The sequence below is a fragment of the Rhinopithecus roxellana genome, chromosome 5 (genome assembly GCF_007565055.1).
Source record: "Rhinopithecus roxellana isolate Shanxi Qingling chromosome 5, ASM756505v1, whole genome shotgun sequence".
In the NCBI taxonomy this organism is placed as follows: Eukaryota; Metazoa; Chordata; class Mammalia; order Primates; family Cercopithecidae; genus Rhinopithecus; species Rhinopithecus roxellana.
In genome coordinates this window covers 14,876,360-14,901,567 of record NC_044553.1, presented here as the reverse complement: position 1 = coordinate 14,901,567, position 25,208 = coordinate 14,876,360, and the positions used below count along the sequence as shown (strand labels likewise).

The 25,208-nt window shown below is 37.7% G+C and overlaps 1 protein-coding gene across 4 annotated transcripts in view; it reads right to left on the bottom strand.

Moving 5' to 3' along the window:
• The window catches only part of KIAA0586 (KIAA0586 ortholog), a 138,618-nt gene that overhangs the window by 39,718 nt on the left and 73,692 nt on the right, over positions 1 to 25,208 (bottom strand). For 3 of the 4 annotated variants that reach the window (XM_030931406.1, XM_030931407.1, XM_030931408.1), the window contains 3 exons: positions 21,920 to 22,097; positions 6,222 to 6,376; positions 2,282 to 2,387 (listed from right to left, as the gene is read on the bottom strand). In XM_030931406.1, the coding sequence (XP_030787266.1) occupies positions 2,282 to 2,387; positions 6,222 to 6,376; positions 21,920 to 22,097 (439 nt within the window). The remainder of the gene's footprint in view (positions 1 to 2,281; positions 2,388 to 6,221; positions 6,377 to 21,919; positions 22,098 to 25,208) is intronic. The other variant, XM_030931409.1, reaches the window with a different exon arrangement.

Genomic DNA, 25,208 nt, shown 5'->3' with positions numbered 1-25,208 from the left:
CTTGTATAGCAAAAGATGAGTAGAAATTAACTTGCACAGGAAAGGGGGAAACATAGAAATGACTATTCAAATACTTTTTTAAAAAAGCACTTTCACTGTAAAACTGTTAGATACATTAATCAGTACATAGAATCAGATAAGTGGTATTATATGGTCAAAGATAGAACCAATAAATTCAATACCAAATAAAAACGTTTTACTCTTAAAGGCTTCAAAGATCATTTGTCAGAACAATGAATTCCTCTCTTTTATATTAAAATCTGAAAGTAATAATCAAGGGAGAAAAAAACTAAGTACTTTACTAAGTTCCTAGCAATACGGTGCTGGAATCTATGTCCTACCATTCTTCAGTTAATTTTTAATGGATGATCATTAAAACAGCTGCTAGTGCTTCCTTCTTTGTAGACATATATTAAACTACTACACATTTCAAGTGAAATACATGATACTGCCCCCTGAAATAGCCAAAATTTGGGGTTCTAGTATTCTTGGAAGCATTTATCTGCTAGAAAAGATGTGGTTTTAATTCCCTTGTGATAAGGTGAATTTCCTTCACTATCTTCAAGGTTTCTATGTATGAGAGGATTGAATTCCTTCAAGGTCACCCAAAGTCCTGAGAGCTCCAGAGAATTATTTTGGCACTCTGACTTCTATTTTCTGGAACATCTGGCAATGTCTCAGAGTTTCATCAGAGAAAAAAAAAAATAAAACCCACAAAATCTATGGGAAAAAAGTCATAACTGACTATATTTGCCAAGGCAATCATACTCATTCAAGAAATTTTCAGTATAAGGATATGTATCATTATAGAGTGAAAGACTTGGCCTGTATTTAAAATGCTCTCTTTATAGCCCACTGCTATTTATTTGTCTTAGTCAAGGCTGGTAGAGGTCTGCTCTCCTAACTTTTGTATTAGATGTAAAATTCAATGCAAAACATTTCAAATGTGTTAAATCCAACTGTTGTAAACCCTTTCCACATAAAACTTCCTTCCACCAGCTAACATTTTACCAGAGATATTTTCCTATCAGCTGAGAAAAATAATTATTTCATTACATACAATATCCCCAAGAAAATGAAATTCATTTATGTCAAAAATGATTGATTTTTAAAAACATTAAAGAAACTATCATTGACTGTGAAGGATGGTTCATAAATGAAGACTCAGTAGAAGAACAAGAAGTAAATTCTCACATTACCTGAGAAACATGTATCTGCCCATATCGATATACTATCATGATTAATTTTTAAATCACCATAAGAAGAGTTTTATAGGCAATTTTCCACAGTACATTAACATTAACCTACTATGATGAGGTTAAAAAAAAAAAAAGGGTCAGGAGGACAAAGTTCTGAAAACTTGGAGCAAGAGGTGAATAGACAACAAATGGAAGAGTGAAAACCCAAACCTTAACTGGCATAATCTCACTATCTTGAGCACATCCTCATTTAGGTCCTTCCCAAAACAACAAATGCATAGTTACACTTGCAATTATACTGACATTCAATGATATGTATTTGCTCAATTAAGTATTATTTGAAAATTAAATAAAAATCACAGTTATAAAAGCAAAAAAGAAAAATTCCACTTCTCAAAATATTCCTAATACTTCTTCCAGGATTGTGGCAGAAAGTTTTTAAACAGAAGATATCTTAATTTCTACTGTAAAATTTCAGATTTTAGGTTATATAAAATGTAAATAACTAAGAAGCAAGATGGCAAACAAAGCACGAGGCCAACAGCCTTGCAGAAACATAGAGACAATATCAAAATGCTTGCATGCTGGAATGAAAGGTAACCACACAAGTTTGATAAACAACAGTTAAGGTCATCCATATCAATAGTATGTAACATGAGAGGCAATTGTTTTTAAGTTATACTTGGTCAACAACACCATGCACTAAATAATGTACTTTACAAAGCATATTAACAGCCATAATTCCTGTCTTTAACATATTATCATTTCAAACAGACCTATGTACAGATAAAAAGACCTTGGTATTCAATTGAACAAGAACTAAAAGGTAAGGGTAAAGGAAAGACACCAGCTAAGAGTTTTAAAAATCCACTAGAAATACTGTTTACTGGTAAAATGAACAAACTAATTTATAGTGAAATACAATACCGATTCTTCATCTAAATGGACTAAATAAGAGAAAACAAAAGAAAACAAAAACCTAGAGAGCAGTGGGATGTATACAAAAGTAAAGAATTCTCATATTTGTTCAATATCCAGACAAGTATCAAACTATCATATTACTACATAAAAACAAGTCTTACCTTGTTGCTGTGATGGTGCAATATCAGATTTATTTGTAACATGTAGGTAACTTTGTGATGGCTTGTGTTCAACTTGCTTAACATCCTGATTTCGCTTTTGTCGGTACTAAATAATTAAAGATATGAAGTCATAATATTTGCAGTTACTTAAAAAATCTGAGAAGTCAAATTATTCAAGTGTTTATCAAATTTTAATAATATGCTTGCTGTCTAGTTGCTTTTTATTGCCATTTATGTATTAGCACTTCTACCAATAAATAGGTGATGAGGTACATATCACAAAAGAAAAGATGTTGCAAAAAAAAAAAAACTTTAAAAAGATTTGGATCATATATACAGATTTCAAATATTCAAGTCATTTCTATTTTTATTAGAAAACTCAGAGCTACTTATGAATCAAACTACTTTATATACATATAATGGATTTAGACAGGATAAGAACTTAATTTGGCAGCAAACTCTTCCATATAACCACTTTTTGCATAAAATGAAAATCTGCATAATGCACTGCAATTTTTGAAGAGCTTTTATATATAGTAACATCATTTAATTCTCAGAAGTGTGAGTAGGTATTGTTATGTTCCATTTGCCATTCAAGAAACATACGCTCCATCATAAGCACTATCATCTCTCTCCCTTACCTATAACATAATCAAATTTGAAATTTACAGTAGTCATAAATCTCTTCATAATCACACATCACAAATTGTGTGATTTTCTTTCTTCTCTTTCCTGTTTTATGAGCTTAATTATAAAGAGCCCCTGAAAACAGCTATTACAGGAGCCCCTGAAAAAAGCTTTAACAGGAACTTAAAAAGAAATCCCTGAACCCTTGTCAATAAACACAACCATAGAAGAATCTGAAACATCTGTCCACATGGACACAATGTAATCACTGCACCTTTGACAAGCATCCTCTTTATCTAGGGGTAAAAATGAGTAGCTCTAAGGGGCAGTAATAATAACTAGCCTTAACTCTGGTCTTTCAAGTTTAGAGCTGTTAGTCATGTATGTTTCTGCCTCGAAGGAAATATTATCTTGGTGTGTATTTCTAAGATGGGTACTAGGACTACCTCTGGCTCTGGCTGCTGAGACTTTGAACGTTTCTAGTGGTTTCCTTGCTTACTCACAGCAAATAAGAGCTATGAACACAGGAGCTAACCTGCCTGTGTTCAAATCTGGGTAAGGCATTTTCTAGCTTTGACCTTGGGGAAGTTATTTAACTGCTTAATACCTCAATTTCCTCATTCATGAAATAGGGATAATAATAACTACCTCATTAGGCTGTTATAAGGATTAAATGAGTTAAAATAGGTAAAAAACTTAGAACAGCATTTAGCACTATAAATGTGTGCCATTATTACTAACCATACATCCCTGTCAGCTAAAGAAATCTAACAAAGGAATTTTTTGAGGCCCATTCTTCTGGTAACACTTTATAGTTTTATTCTAAAACAAGCCATCAATTAAAAGGAAGTAAACTTTTATTTTGAAAGTTTTATTGAGATATACATAACAGACAATAAACTGCACATATCTAAAGTGTCCAATTTGCTGTTTTGACCTACCTATAAACCCAGGAAACCATCACCACAATCAAGACAATACAATAAACACATCCATCAATCTCAAAAGTTTTCTCACACCCTTTTATCTTCTCTCTCTTGCCCTTCCCACCTCTACCTCCTACCGTGCCCAAAAGAACCGAAATGCTTTCTATTACTATAAATTAGTTTGCATTCTCTAAAATTTTATATAAATAAAATCAGAGTGATTTTTTTTGTTCGTTTTTGGTATGGCTTCTTTACTGAACATAACTTTTGTAAGAACCATCCATGTTATTGTTTGTATTCATAGTTCATGCCTTTTGATTGCTAAGCATTCCACTGTACAGGATACACCACAATTTGTCCATTTACCAGTTGATGGACATTGTGTTGTTTCCAGTTTTTGGTTACTACAAATATAAAGTTGTATAACATTCATGTACATGTCTTTGTGTAAATATATGTTTTAGTTCTCTTGAGAAACTAGGAGTGAAATGCATGGTTCATATGGTGGGTGTGTATTTTTTAAGAAATGGCCAAGCTCTTTTCCATAGGGGTCGGATCGTTTTACATTCCCAATCAGCCAAGTATGAGAGTTCAGTTGCTCCACATCCTTGCTGACATTTGGCGTGACAGTCTTTTAGATATTAAATATTCTAATGGATGTGTAGTGGTAGCTCATTGTGGTTTTATTTTGCATTTTCCTAATGACTAACTCTGCTGAGAATCTTTTTTTTTTTTTTTTTTTTCTTTGAGACAGAGTCTTGGTCTGTCACCAGGCTGGAGTGCAGTGGCACGATCTTGGCTCACTGCAACCTCCACCTCCCGGGTTCAAGTGATTCTCCTGCTTCAGCCTCCCAAGTAGCTGGGACTACAGGTACAAGCCACCACACCCAGCTAATTTTTGTATTTTTAGTAGAGACGGGGTTTCACCATGTTGGCCAGGATGGTCTCGATCTCTTTACCTCATGATCCACCTTCTTCAGCCTCCCAAAGTGCTGGGCTTACAGGCGTGAGCCACCATGCCCAGCTGAGAATCTTTTTATGTGCTTATTTGCCATTCATATATCTGGGTAAAGTACTGGTCCAAATCTATTGCTCATTTTAAACTGGATTGTTTGTTTTCTTAATATTGAGTTATGTGAGCTCCTTATACATTCTGAACACAAGTCTTTGATCAGATAAGAGATTTGTAAATATTTTCTCCCAGTCAGTGGCTTGCCTTTTAACTCTCTTAACTGTGCTTTGAAGAACATAAGTTCTTATTTTTGATAAGATCAATTTAAAAATTATTATTCATAGATAGTACCTTTGGTATCATATCCCAGAAATGTTTGCCTAATCATGGACACAAAAAAATTTTTTATACAGAAGTTATTAACAGATACTTTCTCATTATTAACTAATTTTTCCTAATCATTGCTTGGTCACAGGTTGGTAATACTGAACCCCACATAATCATGTGTTTCACAAACTTTATCTTACATATTTTTTGGTTTCATCCTTAACACATGTACTGCTGCACAATACCATGAAGACTTATTCATAAATTACTTCAAAATGAGTAATAAATTGCCAATATACAAATAAAAAACTATATAATATTGAACTTTTTTAGATTAACATCTTGGTGAGTAATTAACCTATTTTTTCAGTACACAAGATTGCATGGGCCATTGGCTTCACTCAGTATTAAATTTCTTATGCAATACATTTCTTATGAAACACTTTTTACAAATTTCAATGTAATGAACATTTATCAAGCACCTACTATATGCAAATTACTGAGCTAGGTATTGTATGCAGATACAGAGATGTAAATGAAATAGCTACCTTACTTTTATATATATTATTTTTATGTTTTATTTATTTATTCATTTTTTTGAGACAAGAGTCTTACTCTGTCATCCAGCTGGAGTGCAGTGGTGTAATCCGCTCTCACTGCAATGTCTGCCTCCCGGGCACAAGCAATCTGCCGCCCACGTCAGCCTCCCAAGTAGTTGGAACTACAGGAGCCCAGCTAATTTTTGTATTTTTTGTAGAGACGGCGTTTTGCCACATTGCCCAGGCTGGTCTCAAACTCCTGGACTCAAGTGATCAGCTGTCTCGGCCTCCTACAGTTTCTGGGATTACAAGTGTGAGCCATTGCACCTGGCCATTACTTTTATTCTTTAATTTAAAGATAGGAAATTAAGGCTTAAAAGGGGCTAATATGTTCAAGGGCACAGCTTGGGTGAACTAAGATTTATATTCAGGCTTGAGTTAGGAAATAAAGGAGGCATGATTTGAAGCTATCTGACTCCAGAGGCTTGGCTCTTGACCGGGTACCATGCTAAGGCAATATCGTTTCAATTCTCATTTTAAGTAAAATATAAGTGCTATTAATTTGGTACCTGGGAAAAATCTTCAGCGGCTACTGGTAAATTAACATCATTTTCTTGTAATGTCAGAAGTGTTGTGGGAAGAACAAGGTTAGAATTTGGCTCCAACTCCATTTCTCCCAAATTCATTGGACCATGACTAGCACATGAATCTTCATAAATACTACCTGTTATCAAAAATGTAAACAAAAAGTTAAAATAAATTGTTAAATTTATCTTCAAAAATGAACAAGTAGTTGACTAAAACTACCAATATGTCTCACCTGCTGAATTAGAACTAGCAGTGTACTTCAAACAAAAACACCTGGACCAAGCCTTCACTGCAGTTAAAAGCAAAACTCAGAGAGAATGCAAAAAGTACCTATGTTCAAACAAATCCATGGAATATTCTACGTAAAGTTTCAATCAACAAGTTGTCTATGCAGTTCATCTGAAGCCTCCTTCCCACATATGAACTCTTAACACTCCTGCTTACCGTTCCTATCTCTAAGAGTCAATAGAATACTTTCTATCTAAAAGGTAATCTTAAAGCAAAGGACAATTTCCTGCCTGGAAAATGTTGGTACTGCCTAGCTCTATTCTGTGGATTTTTTTCTTCAAGTGATCAAGCTCTTCTTTTTTTTTTTTTTTTTATCTAAATGGCACCTCTGGCCAGGCGCGGTAGCTCATGCCTGTAATCCAGCACTTTGGGAAGCTGAGGCGGGTGGATCGCCTGAGAGGAGTTCGAGACCAGCCTGGCCAACATAATGAAACCTGTCTCTACTAAAAATACAAAAATGAGCTGGGTGTGGTAACATGTGCCTGTCATCTCTGCTACTCAGGAGGCTGAGGCAGGAGAATCACTTGAACCCAGGAGGCGGAGGTTGCACTGAGCTGAGATAGCATCACTGCACTCCAGTCTGGGTGACAAAGTGAGACCTCGTCTCAAAATAAACAAACAAACAAATAAATAAACAAATGGCACCTCAGTCAATTCAGTAGAAAGAAGACAAGAGCAGAGGTATCTATATATCTAATAATAACATCACTGTACCTTTGTATTGCACTATATACTCCAAGCACTTTCATATATGAGTACATTATCTTATTACATTTGAACTTTACAATCATTCTGTAAGATGGACAGGTTACAGTATTGTAACTGTCTCTCACTGACATTACTAAGGTTCAGAGAAGTTAACTAACTGTCCAAAATCAGAGAGCTAGTAAGAAGCACAAAGGAGTTAAGTCACTGCTCTCTGTTTCACAGTCTTGCTAGATAATCTTTTAAAATAGAATCAATAGAAATAGACCTGGAGTTATATGCAAATTAAGTTGTTTTAAATATATATATATATTTAAAATTCATATATATATTTCTATTTTATTTTATTTTATTTTTATTTTTTTAAAGACAGAGTCTCACTCCTGTTGCCCAGGCTGGAGTGCAATGGCATGATCATGGCTCCCTGCATCCTTGACTTCCCAGGCTCAGGTGATTTTTCCACCTCAGCGTCCTGAGTGGGTGGGACTACAGGTGTGCACTACCACACCTGGATAATTTTTTGTATTTTTAATAGAGACAGGGTTTTGCCACGTTGCCAAAGCTGGTCTGAAATCCCTGGGCTCAAGTGATCTTCCTGCCTCAGCCTCTGAAAGTGCTGGGATTACAGGCATGAGCCACTGCACTGCACCCAGCCTGAAAAAATATTTTAAAGACGCCATAGATATTTTCCATTTAAAGGCATTCTGTTGACAATTTCCTAGATATAGCAAATAATCACTCTGATTGATCTTTTATGTTAATCTAGGTTTTCAATGGGGTTTTACATAAAGCAAAATACATCTACTGAGTTTTAATTTTTTTTTTTTTTTTTTTTTGAGATGGAGACTCACTCACCCAGGCTGGAGTGCAGTAGTGCAATCTTGGCTCACTGCAACCTTCGCCTCCAGGGTTCAAGTGATTCTCCTGCCTCAGCCTCCCGAGGAGCAGAGACTACAGGCACGTGCCACCATACCCATCTAATTTTTGTATTTTTAGTAGAGACAGCGTTTCACCATATTGGCCAGGCTGGTCTTGAACTCCTGACCTCAAGTGCTCAAGTGATCTACTCGCCTTGGCCTCCCAAAGTGCTGGGATTACAGGCGTGAGCCACCATGCCCAGACGCATTGAGTTTTGATTTTTACTATTATAGTATTAAATCTGTATAAAACAATTTATCAAAATTATTACCTGATTAATTCTCATTTAATTATCTAACATAAGATTAATTTAAGTAATGGTAATAATACCTATAATTTAAAGTAACTCATGTTCCAGGCTTTATTTGCCTCTTTATATTCTGTTATGCCTTTTTCTATTCCTATGTGACTTCTTCGACATTTTTCTAAGATAAATTAAGAGAAAAGAATTACATATAATGTTAAAAACGAAGATATTGAAAATTCTTTTGCTGATAATATGGTATATGCCTAGAAAACCCCAGAGACTCTAATGAAAACAAAAGAACCCTATTAGAACTAATACGAGAATGTCGTAATGTGACTGGATATCAGATAAATAGATAAAAATGATTAGCTTTTTTCTATAGTATAGCAACATGATTAAGCCATGAAAGCACAAAAAGTATAAAAGATAGAAATATCTATATATAATTTTTTAAATTATATGGCAAAAAAAGATCATCGTCAGTGACCAAAATATAAATGTGAATAAAAATGTTTACAATACAAATAGTAGAAAACATCTAAACTATAGAAACAGCTTTAAAAATAACAAGAAAAATTGAGAACCTCCCACATGGGAAAAGAACCTTATAGGAGCACATACAAATGGCCAACAAACATATGACTGAAAAGACATATAAACTCATCAGGAGTCAGAAATATATCTTCATATTTCTACTGAGGCATATAAAAAAAACTATTCAACACAATTTCAGGAGGGGATATAAGGAAAGGGCACTAATAAATTGCTGATAAAAATATATTGGTTTAAACTTTCAAGAAAGCAACTTGGCATTATTTATTTCTAAACTAAAGATACATTTGTTCATGTATAGAAGAGCTTCCCAGGAGTACATACACTGGAGTAAGGAGGAGTATATAAAACACAACAATCTGGTAGGATATGTGTGTGGATACTTACTCTAGCATTGTTTATAGTGCAGGGAAATGGTAATAAACATCCATCAATAGAGAAACAACTAAATAAATTATTGGAAATCAACACTATGAAGTTTTATGCAATCATTAAAATGAACAAATTTAAGTAATACTAGTTGACCTGGAATAATCTACAGGGTTTACTGATAAAACACAAAATGCAGGCAAGTGTGCAAGATATGATTTCAAGTTGTAAAATAATGGCAATCACACACACTATATATATTGTACATGCATGTGTGCATAAAATTATATGTGTGAGGTAAAAAACAGGAGGGTTATATGCCAGAATCTTAACACCGGTTACTTGGGATAAGGCATACATGGGACAGGAAAAAAGTGGTGGTGGGGAGCACTCAAAAAGTGCATAATAGCTTTCACATCATACACCATCCTATAATTTAACATATATTTACTATGATCTGTGTACTACATAACCTGCTAGGTGACAGGGATATGACAGTAAACAAGATAAAAGTCCATACCCTCACGTGAGATTACCAATCAGTGTGATAAGAGCAACATTAGGCAGGTGACATTAGAGAATTATACAGAGTACATATGACAGGTATTTAACCCAGTGATAAGGGTTAGGAAAGGATTCCATGACAACAATCATAACAGTGCTGAATTTGCTGTGTCTTCTAACAAGCAGGCTCACTGAGTGTGGGTGTCTTACCTGTATAATGCAAGTTAGACCTTTAAAAGAGGGATATTTAAAATATTATTTCAATCAAGTCGAATTTAATTTAATTAAATTAATCATAACTAGAAATCCCTAATTTTGCTTTCCTAGGATTTTATTGTAGTGGAGAGCAACCATGGCAGACTTTTAGAGAACACCAAATTTGCCTAAAATTGCCAGTCCAGCAAGAATTTTTGGTCTGGTATATCTAACGGATTTTTTTCATTTGTATGAAAGTCAAAGGCATCACATATTATGTATAAATCCCACTCCACTTCCTTCCTCCTAATTCTGTCCCTCCATATTCGCTCTCTCTCAGTGACTGAGATGACCATCTATCCAATAATTCTAGCCAGAAACTTAGGTATTTCTTAGACTTTCTGCTACTTTTTACTGCTCACACTCAAATGAATTCCTGTCCATCTCCTTAACTCTCTCTCAAATCTCCCTTTTTATACATCCTCCCTACTGAATAATATCTCATCGGGTCAACTTTAATGGTTGTCTAATCAGGTTCCTTGCATCCAGTCTTAACTCTTCTAATCTACCCATCACATTGCACCTCAGATGATCTTGCTAAATAAAAGGTAAATATGATCATATCACTCATTTATTTATAATCTTTAGCAGACTGATGAATATCACACAACATTCAGAATTCACAGAAACTTAAGACTGAACTGTTTATGGGAATAAGTATAAAGTAAGACTTACTATTTCCCATTTTGTATACAAAGCGATCCTTACTGTACTCCTTAATAGATCATGCAGGGCTTTTCATGACCTGGTTTCTGCTCCCTGCTGCAATTTCATTACATCTTAAGCTCTACTTCTTTGACAAAAACACTGCATTTCTGTGATTAACCCTTGGTTTTTTTGTTTTTTGGGGGTTTTTTGGCCTTTGTTCCCTGTCTTATTGCATATTCTGCTTGAAAGTTCCCTCCTCACTCACCACATGGCAAGCATTTATTCATCTTGGAGGAGTCACCTCAAACAAGACTTCCCTCATCTATGAAGTCTTTCCTGAATCCCTTCAACTACAATTGACCTGAACATCCATCCTATATGGACTTCTTCACAATAACTACAGTAACTTATTGCATGTTTTGCTTTCTTATCTACTATGTCTACTAGAGAGAAAACCATCATTGTGAACAGGGCCTTACCAAGTTTCATATTCATAGAACTTAGCACATGCTCAGCACATAGCAGGCACTCAAAAATGTCTTCTGAATAAGGTAAATGAACAAACTGGGATATTCTTATAATTTACCATCTGGCTAATTCCCTTAAGATTCAGTTTCACATTGGCTCTTGCAGAAAACCTTTTCTAAGCCCTCACAAATGAGTTGAATTCCTCCTCTGCACTCCCACAGCCGTATGTTGTACAAGTCATACAATATTATAATTGTTATTTATTTCTCCCACACTAGTTAGTAAATGTCTTGAGAGCAGACATCTATCATCTTTGAATCTTGAGTGCTTAATGTAGTACTTACACAGCTCTAGGTATACAGTGGGTATTCAATACAGGTTTTTTGAGTAAATAAAAAGCTGTAGTTCGTAGTATATCCCAGGGTCCACATATAATTCATTCAAATTATAGGTTACATTTTCGGGTCCCTAAGACAACTCAAAACCAATTTTGCATCATTCAGTTACGCAACCCAACCTGAGAGCCTAAGGAATGGAGACAGTGATAGAGAACTACAGGAAATAGGACATTTCCTAAAAATTAGCAGGGGTGGGGAGGGACAAAGTAAGAATAGATGACCCTCTGTAAGCAACGTTGATGAAAAGCAATACGAGGCGGTGGGGGCGGGGGGGGGGGAGCGGAGCAAGATGGCCGAATAGGAACAGCTCCAGTCTCCAACTCCCAGTGCAAGCGACACAGAACACCAGTGATTTCTGCATTTTCAACTGAGGTACTGGGGTCATCTCACTAGGGAGTGCCAGACAATCGGTGCTGGTCAGCTGCTGCAGCCCGACCACCGAGAGCTGAAGCAGGGCGAGGCATTGCCTCACCTGGGAAGCGCAAGGGGGAAGGGAATCCCTTTTCCAAGCCAGGGGAACTGAGACACACAACACCTGGAAAATCGGGTAACTCCCACCCCAATACTGTGCTTTAAGCAAACGGGCACACCAGGAGATTATACCCACCCCTGGCCGGGAGGGTCCCACGGCCACGGAACCTCCCTCATTGCTAGCACAGCAGTCTGCGATCTAACCGCAAGGCAGCAGCGAGGCTGGGGGAGGGGCGCCCACCATTGCTGAGGCTTAAGTAGGTAAACAAAGCTGCTGGGAAGCTCCAACTAGGTGGAGCTCACAGCAGCTCAAGGAAGCCTGCCTGTCTCTGTAGACTCCACCTCTGGGGACAGGGCACAGGTAAACAACAACAACAACAACAACAAAAAGCAGCAGAAACCTCTGCAGACGCAAACGACTCTGGCTGACAGCTTTGAAGAGAGCAGTGGATCTCCCAACACGGAGGTTGAGATCTGAGAACGGACAGACTGCCTGCTCAAGTGGGTCCCTGACCCCTGAGTAGCCTAACTGGGAGACATCCCCCACTAGGGGCAGACTGACACCCCACACCTCACAGGGTGGAGTACACCCCTGAGAGGAAGCTTCCAAAGCAAGAATCAGACAGGTACACTCGCTGTTCAGCAATATTCTATCTTCTGCAGCCTCTGCTGCTGATACCCAGGCAAACAGCATCTGGAGTGGACCTCAAGCAATCTCCAACAGACAAGCTGAGGGTCCTGACTGTTAGAAGGAAAACTATCAAACAGGAAGGACACCTACACCAAAACCCCATCAGTATGTCACCATCATCAAAGACCAGAGGCAGATAAAACCACAAAGATGGGGAAAAAGCAGGGCAGAAAAGCTGGAAATTCAAAAAATAAGAGTGCATCTCTCCCTGCAAAGGAGCGCACCTCATCGCCAGCAACAGATCAAAGCTGGACGGAGAATGACTTTGACGAGATGAGAGAAGGCTTCAGTCCATCAAACTTCTCAGAGCTAAAGGAGGAATTACGTACTTAGCGCAAAGAAACTAAAAATCTTGAAAAAAGAGTGGAAGAATTGATAGCTAGAATAATTAATGCAGAGAAGGTCATAAACGAAATGACAGAGATGAAAACCATGACACGAGAAATACGTGACAAATGCACAAGCTTCAGTAACCCACTCGATCAACTGGAAAAAAGAGTATCAGCGATTGAGGATCAAATGAATGAAATGAAGCGAGAAGAGAAACCAAAAGAAAAAAGAAGAAAAAGAAATGAACAAAGCCTGCAAGAAGTATGGGATTATGTAAAAAGATCAAATCTGCGTCTGATTGGGGTGCCTGAAAGTGAGGGGGAAAATGGAACCAAGTTGGAAAACACTCTTCAGGATATCATCCAGGAGAACTTCCCCAACCTAGTAGGGCAGGCCAACATTCAAATTCAGGAAATACAGAGAACGCCACAAAGATACTCCACGAGAAGAGCAACTCCAAGACACATAATTGCCAGATTCACCAAAGTTGAAATGAAGGAAAAAATCTTAAGGGCAGCCAGAGAGAAAGGTCGGGTTACCCACAAAGGGAAGCCCATCAGACTAACAGCAGACCTCTCGGCAGAAACTCTCCAAGCCAGAAGAGAGTGGGGGCCAATATTCAACATTCTTAAAGAAAAGAATTTTCAACCCAGAATTTCATATCCAGCCAAACTAAGTTTCATAAGTGAAGGAGAAATAAAATCCTTTACAGATAAGCAAATGCGTAGAGATTTTGTCACCACCAGGCCTGCCTTACAAGAGACCCTGAAGGAAGCCCTAAACATGGAAAGGAACAACCGGTACCAGCCATTGCAAAAACATGCCAAAATGTAAAGACCATCGAGGATAGGAAGAAACTGCATCAACTAATGAGCAAAATAACCAGTTAATATCATAATGGCAGGATCAAGTTCACACATAACAATATTAACCTTAAATGTAAATGGACTAAATGCTCCAATTAAAAGACACAGACTGGCAAACTGGATAAAGAGTCAAGACCCATCAGTCTGCTGTATTCAGGAGACCCATCTCACATGCAGAGACATACATAGGCTCAAAATAAAGGGATGGAGGAAGATCTACCAAGCAAATGGAGAACAAAAAAAAGCAGGGGTTATAATACTAGTCTCTGATAAAACAGACTTTAAACCATCAAAGATCAAAAGAGACAAAGAAGGCCATTACATAATGGTAAAGGGATCAATTCAACAGGAAGAGCTAACTATCCTAAATATATATGCACCCAATACAGGAGCACCCAGATTCATAAAGCAAGTCCTTAGAGACTTACAAAGAGACTTAGACTCCCATACAATAATAATGGGAGACTTCAACACCCCACTGTCAACATTAGACAGATCAACGAGACAGAAAGTTAACAAGGATATCCAGGAATTGAACTCATCTCTGCAGCAAGCAGACCTAATAGACATCTATAGAACTCTCCACTCCAAATCAACAGAATATACATTCTTCTCAGCACCACATCACACTTATTCCAAAATTGACCACATAATTGGAAGCACTCCTCAGCAAATGTACAAGAACAGAAATTATAACAAACTGTCTCTCAGACCACAGTGCAATCAAACTAGAACTCAGGACTAAGAAACTCAATCAAAACCGCTCAACTACATGGAAACAAAACAACCTGCTCCTAAATGCCTACTGGGTGTATAACGAAATGAAGGCAGAAATAAAGATGTTCTTTGAAACCAATGAGAACAAAGATACAACATACCAGAATCTCTGGGACACATTTAAAGCAGTGTGTAGAGGGAAATTTATAGCACTAAATGCCCACAAGAGAAAGCTGGAAAGATCTAAAATTGACACTCTAACATCACAATTAAAAGAACTAGAGAAGCAAGAGCAAACACATTCAAAAGCTAGCAGAAGGCAAGAAATAACTAAGATCAGAGCAGAACTGAAGGAGATAGAGACACAAAAAACCCTCCAAAAAATCAATGAATCCAGGAGTTGGTTTTTTGAAAAGATCAACTAAATTGACAGACCGCTAGCAAGACTAATAAAGAAGAAAAGAGAGAAGAATCAAATAGATGCAATAAAAAATGATAAAGGGGATATCACCACCGACCCCACAGAAATACAAACTACCATCAGAGAATACTATAAACACCTCTACGCAAATCAACTAGAAAATCCAGAAGAAATGGATAATTTCCTGGACACTTACACTCTTCCAAGACTAAACCAGAAAGAAGTTGAATCCCTGAATAGACCAATAGCAGGCTCTGAAATTGAGGCAATAATTAATAGCCTACCAACCAAAAAAAGTCCAGGACCAGATGGATTCACCGCTGAATTCTACCAGAGGTACAAGGAGGAGCTGGTACCATTCCTTCTGAAACTATTCCAATCAATAGAAAAAGAGGGAATCCTCCCTAACTCATTTTATGAGGCCAACATCATCCTGATACCAAAGCCTGGCAGAGACACAACAAAAAAAGAGAAATTTAGACCAATATCCCTGATGAACATTGATGCAAAAATCCTCAATAAAATACTGGCAAACCGGATTCAGCAGCACATCAAAAAGCTTATCCACCATGATCAAGTGGGCTTCATCCCTGGGATGCAAGGCTGGTTCAACATTCGCAAATCAATAAACGTAATCCAGCATATAAACAGAACCAAAGACAAGAACCACATGATTATCTCAATAGATGCAGAAAAGGCCTTTGACAAAATTCAACAGCCCTTCATGCTAAAAACGCTCAATAAATTCGGTATTGATGGAACGTACCTCAAAATAATAAGAGCTATTTATGACAAACCCACAGCCAACATCATACTGAATGGGAAAAAACTGGAAAAATTCCCTTTGAAATCTGGCACAAGACAGGGATGCCCTCCTCTCACCACTCCTATTCAACATAGTGTTGGAAGTTCTGGCTAGGGCAATCAGGCAAGAGAAAGAAATCAAGGGTATTCAGTTAGGAAAAGAAGAAGTCAGATTGTCCCTGTTTGCAGATGACATGATTATATATTTAGAAAACCCCATTGTCTCAGCCCAAAATCTCCTTAAGGTGATAAGCAACTTCAGCAAAGTCTCAGGATACAAAATTAATGTGCAGAAATCACAAGCATTCTTATACACCAGTAACAGATAAACAGAGAGTCAAATCATGAATGAACTTCCATTCACAATTGCCTCAAAGAGAATAAAATACCTAGGAATCCAACTTACAAGGGATATAAAGGACCTCTCCCAGGAGAACTACAAACTACTGCTCAGTGAAATAAAAGAGGACACAAACAAATGGAAGAACATACCATGCTCATGGATAGGAAGAATCAATATCGTGAAAATGGCCATACTGCCCAAGGTTATTTATAGATTCAATGCCATCCCCATTAAGCTACCAATGACTTTCTTCACAGAATTGGAAAAAACTGCTTTAAAGTTCATATGGAACCAAAAAAGAGCCCACATTGCCAAGACAATCCTAAGTCAAAAGAACAAAGCTGGAGGCATCACACTACCTGACTTCAAACTATACTACAAGGCTACAGTAACCAAAACAGCATGGTACTGGTACCAAAACAGAGATATAGACCAATGGAACAGAACAGAGTCCTCAGAAATAATACCACACATCTACAGCCATCTGATCTTTGACAAACCTGAGAGAAACAAGAAATGGGGAAAGGATTCCCTATTTAATAAATGGTGCTGGGAAAATTGGCTAGCCATAAGTAGAAAGCTGAAACTGGATCCTTTCCTTACTCCTTATACGAAAATTAATTCAAGATGGATTAGAGACTGAAATGTTAGACCTAATACCATAAAAACCCTAGAAGAAAACCTCGGTAGTACCATTCAGGACATAGGCATGGGCAAGGACTTCACGTCTAAAACACCAAAAGCAACGGCAGCAAAAGCCAAAATTGACAAATAGGATCTAATTAAACTAAAGAGCTTCTGCACAGCAAAAGAAACTACCATCAGAGTGAACAGGCAACCTACAGAATGGGAGAAAATTTTTGCAATCTATTCATCTGACAAAGGGCTAATATCCAGAACCTACAAAGAACTCAAACAAATTTACAAGAAAAAAACAACCCCATCAAAAAGTAGGCAAAGGATATGAACAGACATTTCTCAAAAGAAGACATTCATACAGCCAACAGACACATGAAAAAATGCTCATCATCACTGGCCATCAGAGAAATGCTAATCAAAACCACAATGAGATACCATCTCACACCAGTTAGAACGGCAATCATTAAAAAGTCAGGAAACAACAGGTGCTGGAGAGGATGTGGAGAAATAGGAACACTTTTACACTGTTGGTGGGATTGTAAACTAGTTCAACCATTATGGAAAACGGTATGGCGATTCCTCAAGAATCTAGAACTAGATGTACCATATGACCCAGCCATCCCATTACTGGGTATATACCCAAAGGATTATAAATCATGCTGCTATAAAGACACATGCACACGTATGTTTATTACGGCACTATTCACAATAGCAAAGACTTGGAATCAACCCAAATGTCCATCAGTGACAGACTGGATTAAGAAAATGTGGCACATATACACCATGGAATACTATGCAGCCATAAAAAAGGATGTTTGTGTCCTTTGTAGGGGCATGGATGCAGCTGGAAACCATCATTCTTAGCAATCTATCACAAGAACAGAAAACCAAACACCGCATGCTCTCACTCATAGGTGGGAACTGAACAATGAGATCACTTGGACTCGGGAAGGGGAACATCACACACTGGGGCCGATCATGGGGAGGGGGGAGGGGGGAGGGATTGCATTGGGAGTTATACCTGATGTAAATGACGAGTTGATGGGTGCAGCACACCAACATGGCACAAGTATACATATGTAACAAACCTGCACGTTATGCACATGTACCCTAGAACTTAAAGTATAATAATAAATAAATAAATAAAAAGAAAAGCAATACCAATCACTAGCATATATAGTTGATTCTCATCTATGGACCACAGTTATATTCTGTGGTCACCAGGAGAAAATCTTGAAACAAGAGGAACAAGTTAGTTTTCTATAGGCAAAGTCCTTTTAGTCAACTGTTGATAGTCTCTGATTCTATGAAGTACATATAAGATAGTACTTTTCATGCTCCAAGCATTATTAAAGAGAGCAACACCATGTGCCAAGCACTGTGCTTACTACTTTACATGCATTGTCAAATACATGTACCTAATAACTGTAATGAGATAGACACTATTACCTCCACGATAGCCCCCAATGATCCCTGCCCTCTTGGTATTCACACCTTTTTAAACTCATCTCTTAAGTTGTTCCATGATTGGTTTGTGTTATCAATGGAATATGACAGAAGTGATGGCATGTCACTTTAGAGATTAGGTTATAAAAGACATTATCAGCTGGGCGCAGTGGCTCACACCTGTAATCTCAGCACTTTGGGAGGCTGTGGCAGGTGGATCACTTGAGTTCAGAAGTATGAGACCAGCCTGGCCAACATGGCAAAACCCCATCTCTATAAAAACATACGAAAATCAGCCAGGCATGGTGGTGTGCATCTGTAGTCCCAGCTACTCAGGAGCTACACTCTCTCAAAAGAAAAAAAAAAAAAAAAGACAGTATTGTTTCCATTTTGATTGCTTACTTTCTCTTGGGAGATGCCTGCTACCACATCATTCATGGCCCTATGGACTGTTTAACATGGTGAGGAAGTGAAGCCTCTTGCTAAAGGCACATGAGTGAGCTTGGAAAGTGGATCCTTCAAGCCTAGTCAAGCCTTCAGATGACCTCAGTCCAAGCCATCATCTTGACTGCCACGTCAGGAGAGATCCTGACAACCACCCAGGTAAGCCACTACCAGATTTGTGACTTTCAGAGTTCTGTGAGATAATAAGTATTTGTTGCCTTCAGCTGTTAGATGTGGGGTAATTTTGTACATAGCAATATTATCCCCACTTGACACATGAAGAAATTTGGGTTCAGGAACATTAAGTTACTTGACCAAAGATATACAGAGCTGGAATTCAAACCCATTTCGGAAACTCTCAAAGCCTAAACTCTTACCTATTTTGCTATACTGCCTTACGTATGTGCTCAGTCTTGTGTTATATACCATGTTACTTATTTTTTCCAATCAAACAAATACCTACAATGTATCTAACATTAAAAATGCACTGTCCTATAGGTAATCTGCTAGGGTTACCAGAAATTTAAGAAAGGACCAGAGAGGCTATCTCCTCAGGGAGTTTATTCCGTAACATTTCAACTAAGTGCCTAGTTGCTCTCAGATACCTAGTAGCTCTTAAGTACCTAGCAGTTCAAGTGATCTGCGAGAGCCACCTAGTGTTAACTCTGTTTAATTGCATTCTGCACATTTAGCTGGACATAAAGGTAAGTCACATTTCATGCTATTTGAATCCTACAAATTTTAAAGAATGTAAAACATTAATACTCTCATTATGTGTACAAAATGAGAAATGAGGCCAATCTTTACATTTATTCACATGGGAAATTCAGTCTCGAACTTCTCCCAATTCTGAACAATACAAGGTATTCACTCAATATGAAACTAAATACTCTAACTTCAGGCTTTTCCTTTTCTGATTTCTGGCAAATCTGCATGCCTCCAGAAGTTTCTTTTCACTTAAGAGAAAGAAGCAATGGGCATTTAAAAATCAATAATAAGAATATAGCAGATCCTCATTTATTTGTAAATTACATATTTGCAAATTTACCTACTTGCTAAAATGTATTTATAATCCCCAAATCAATACTTGCAGCACCTTTGTGGTCATTTGTGGACATGTACAGAGTGGTGAAAAACTTAAATTGCCTTATATGCATTTTTCCAGTTGATGCTGAACAAGGATACATTCCACCTTACTTCAGCTCTCATACTGTAAACAAGTGACCTTTTCACAGTATATGTAAAGCTGTGTTTTTCACATTTCACGTTTTTTTTGTTTGTTTGTTTTTTGGTGATTTCACTGTTTAAAATGGCCCCTTAGTGCTGAGGTACTGTCTAGTGTTTCTTTCTTTCTTTCTTTCTTTTTTTTGAGACAAAGACTTGCTCTTGTTGCCCAGGCTGGAGTGCAGTGGCGCGATTTCAGCTCACGGCAACCTCTGCCCTCTGCACCTCCCGAGTTCAAGCAATTCTCCTGCCTCAGCTTCCCAAGTAGCTGAGATTACAGGCGCCTGCCACTATGCCTGGCTAAGTTTTGCATTTTCAGTAGAGATGAGGTTTCACCATGTTGGCCAGGCTGGTCTTAAACTCCTGACCTGAGGTGCTTCGCCCACCCTGGCCTCCCAAAGTGCTGGATTACAGGCGTGAGCCACCGCGCCCGGCCTGTCTAGTGTTTCTAAGCACAAAAAGGCTCTTCTGTTGTGTCTTGTGGAGAAAATATATGTGTTAGATAGGCCTCCTTCAGGCACAAGTTACACTGCTGGCTGTGAGTTCAATATTAATGAATCCAAAATATATATTAAATAAGATTTCTTTAAACAGAAACATAAATAAAACCAGGTTATATATTGATCAGTTGATAAAAATGTTATGACCAGAGGCTCACAGAAACCTAATCCTGTATTTATCCTAGGAGCAATGGTTCAATATTTGTTAATACATTTGTGGTGACCACAGAATATAACAATGGTCCATAGATGAGAGTCAACTATATATGCTAGCGATTGGGATTCTCTATTCTATCCTTATTTCCAATGTGTCACAACAGAAAGTTTATTTAAATTCTAAAATAGTCCCGAATGCACTAAGTGCTACTAAAATCCATATAGTATAAGGAATAAATATCTACAGTATTATCTAATTTAACCTTGTCCTAAAGATCCGTTATGTCAGTTTTCATGGATTTGTTATATTTTTCTAGTACATATTAAAATAAATGCATCGGCTGGGCACGGTGGCTCACGCCTATAATCCCAGCACTTTGGGAGGCTGAGGCGGGCAGAATACCTGAGGTCAGGAGTTTGAGACCAGCCTGGCCAACATAGTGAAACCCTGTCTCTATAAAAATACAAAAATTAGCTGGGCATGGTGACACATGCCTGTAATCCCAGCTACTTGGGAGGCTGAGGCAGGAGAATAGCTTGAACCCGGGAGGCAGGGGTTGCAGTGAGCCGAGATTATGCCATTGCATTCCAGCCTGGGCTACAGAGCAAGACTCCATTTCCAAAAAATAAAATAAAATAAAATAAAATAAAATAAAATAAAATAAAATAGGCCAGGTGCGATGGCTCACACCTGTAATCCTAGCACGTTGGGAGGCCGAGACGGGCGGATCACGCGGTCAGGAGATAGAGACCATCCTGGCTAACACAGTGAAACCCCGTCTGTACCAAAAATACAAAAAATTAGCCAGGTGTGGTGGCGGGTGCCTGTAGTCCCAGCTACTTGGGAGGTTGAGGCAGGAGAATGGCGTGAACTCGGGAAGTGGAGCTTGCAGTGAGCCGAGATTGTGCCACTGCACTCCAGCCTGGGTGACAGAGTGAGACTCTGTCTCTAAATAAATAAATACATAAACAAATAAGCAAATAAAATGAAATAAAAGTATCACAGTTAAAAAGTTTTAAGTGTATGTATGTGTATTACCAAAATTAATTCACATACCACCCAATGGTTCAAGTACCAACATTGATATATGAATCACATTTGGGGAAACACTGCTATATATACTATAAAAAAAGTTATCACCAAACTTTTCAATTATTAAAATCCCTTTTAATAAAGAAATTTTGCAAGCCCCCATCTGAAAATAGGTATACTTTTCTCAACTCAGATTAGGGATACTACTATGACACATCAAGAAAAAATATTTTGCTGTATACCTGAAACTGCGTCAAATTGCCGAGATAATGGTTTAGGATCACACTGTTGATCCAAAGACTGTGCATTAGTGACAGGTGGCTGCATATAGAGAGAATGTCCCATTAAGATGTTCTCTGCTGCCGCTATTAGCTGGGGTCTTTGTCCTTCACTAAGTTCACCCACACTGTTTTCCAAGTCCTTTAAAAAGTAGAAACAATTGTTAAAACCATTATATTAAAATCAAGTCAAAACAGGAAATGTTTGCCAAATATCATGAACAATACCCTTTGACTCCTTGGAAGGTATTTTACAAACTGTCTTCTATGCCACATATACGTTACAAGCAAGAAAAGTTCAAGAAGTTAGTCTAATAAGCCTAGTGATAGGCTTTGTTTTCAATATAATAATATCATATATTTTATGAAATTAACCACTATCTATTTTTCAAGTGCCAATTAAATAGCAATAAAACATAAAAGAAAAATTATATTACAATTTAAAATACTCAGTGGGGCCAGCACGGTGGCTCATGACTATAATCCTAACACTTTGGGAGGCCAAGGCGGGTGGATCACTTGAGCTCAGGAGTTCAAGACCAGCCTAGGCAACACGGCAAAACCCCATCTCAACAAAAATTACAAAAATTAGCTGGGCATCATAGCACACACCTGTAGTCCCAGCTACTTGGGGGGCTGAGGCAGGAGGCTAGCTTGAACCCAGGAGGCAGAGGCTGCAGTGAGCGAGATTGCACCACTGTACTCCAGCCTGGGTGACAGAGTGAGACCGTGTCAAAGAAGACAAAAAATCAAAACCACTAAATGCTGGTATGCATTATACATTGTTCATACAGCTTAAAATGGGAATAACAGAAAATTTCTCTCATTCTTCATGAATAAAAATTGCCTAAAGTTTGTTAGTGGAAACTTTACAATTAAACAACTGATGAGAATAATATACTTTAAACAGCATAAAGGTTACCCCATATATCAATAATAAGATTTTTATCAAAGTATAGAGGTCTGGATCACACCACCCAGCACTTTGGGAGGCCGAGGTGGGCAGATCACAAGGTCAGGAGTTTGAGAACAGCCTGGCCAATATGGTGAAAACCTGCCTCTACTAAAAAAAAAAAAAATTAGCTGAGCATGGTGGCGGGTACCTGCAGTCCCAGCTACCTGGGGGGCTGAGGTAGGAAAATCGCTTGAACCTGGGAGGCAGAGGGTGCAGTGAGCCAAGATCAAGCCACTGCACTCCAGCTTAGGCGACAGAGTGATGCTCTGTCTCAAAAAAAAAAAAAAGTATAGAGATTATAGAAGACTACTTTAGTCATATTTAATAATGTTCTTTTCCCTTGGAAAAATAAAAAATACAAAAAGCACAGAATTGTTGGCCGGGCATGGTGGTCACGCCTGTAATCTCAGCACTTTGGGAGGCCAAGGCGAGCAGATCACCTGAGGTCAGGAGTTCCAGACAAGCCTGACCAATATGGCAAAAACCCGTCTCGACTAAAAATACAAAATTAGCAGGCGTGGTGGTGCATGCCTGTAATCCCAGCTACTCGAGAGGCTGAAACAGGAGAATCGCTTGAACCCACGAGGCGGAGGTTGCAGTGAGCCGAGATCCCGCCATTGCACTCCAGCCTGGGCAACAAGAGTGAAACTCTGTCTCAAAAACAAAACAAAACAAAACAAAATTGTTTTAAATGAAATCTATGAAATAAATGAACAACTGAAAAAATATAAGACTCTTATTTTCTTTCTGTATTAAAAAATTATATATCCTAATCACTAGTACATTTTATGACTTGAGATACTCTAATTAATGAATTTACTAATTAAGAACTGAAGAAAAATTCCAATATCTGAAAGCTCCCATGTTTCTCATTTAAAAGGGGTTTAATTTCAACCAACAAGTGTTTTTTCTTTTTTACTAGAATATATGAAGAAATCACTGCTGAAACATCTTTGATGATTCCATTGACTTATAAAATAAAAGCTAAACTTCTTAGCTCAACATTCAAGATTCTCTTCAATGTGTCTTCATTCTCCTATGTACATCTCTATCTCTCCTTATTCTCTTAGCCTGATTCTTCTTTAGGAATACCAATTGTCTCAATATCCTTTAAATTAAAAAATACTGTTTCATAATTAATATGAAATCCCTTGGAGACTCTTGGGCAGTGTTTAGAATGACGGCAATTATGTTTTCCCCAGAAATTGAGAAATATTTCACAATGCCTATCTTACTCTGACAATCTATAGTAACTTCTCTGTTGTGAATCTGTTTTCTAGGATACTTGTAACTGCTGAACTATTTAACACCTTAAGAATACTCTATGACCCTACTGAAGACTTATCTTGCCTATTTACAAAACGCTCTCATACTCACAAGTATCGTTGAGTTTTGGATTATACTCAGTGCTTAAACTCATGTCAATTTAAGTCAGGCTGCCTATAATACAGAGTAATATACCTAGCCCATCTACATATATGTACAAATTACAGTTTGCCATCAGCCAGCTCTCACTGACCTAATGTCCCTCTGAGCAAGAAGTTTCAAGCACAAAGAAAAGCCACTATCTTCTTAGCAAAACAATATTTTAACTTATAATGTATCACTGTTACTAGTTCTTATTACAAACAAATGTAATAGTCCTTTAGACAGGAAAATATGCAAAATGTCACTGTAATCCGACTGGCAAAAATTTCAGATTAAAAACATTATGTGTGACATGGGAAAGGGATCTCATACACTAGGGCAATTTTTCAGTGCCTACTTAAATTATGAATGCTTATATCTTTGAGCCAGCAATTCCATGCCTTAGTATCTAAATCTAGAAAAATAATTTCTCATGAGTACAAAAAAGGATTTTATACCTAGTATAGTTTGATTAGGGAATAACTGGAACCAATCTAAAAATCCTTCAATAGGAGAATAATTAACTATGGTATACTACATGGTAGGTAAAAAGAATATAGATCCTTCAGGATTTATGTTAAATTTTAAAAAGGCTTGCAACTGGCTTTTTAAAATTTAAAATTGCACAACAAAATATACGCACACCTCAAAAGTATACTAAGCCAGAAATGGTGGCTCACACCTATAATCCCAGGACTTTGGAAAGCTGAGGTAGGAGGATCACTTGAGGTCAGAAGTTGGAGATCAGCCTAGGCAACAGAGTGAGACCCCATCTCTACAAAAAATAAAAAATTAGCTAGGCATGGTGCATGCCTATAGTCCCAGCTATTCTGGGGGCTGAGGTGGGAGGAATGCTTGAGTCCAAGAGTTCGAGGCTGCAGTAAGCTGACT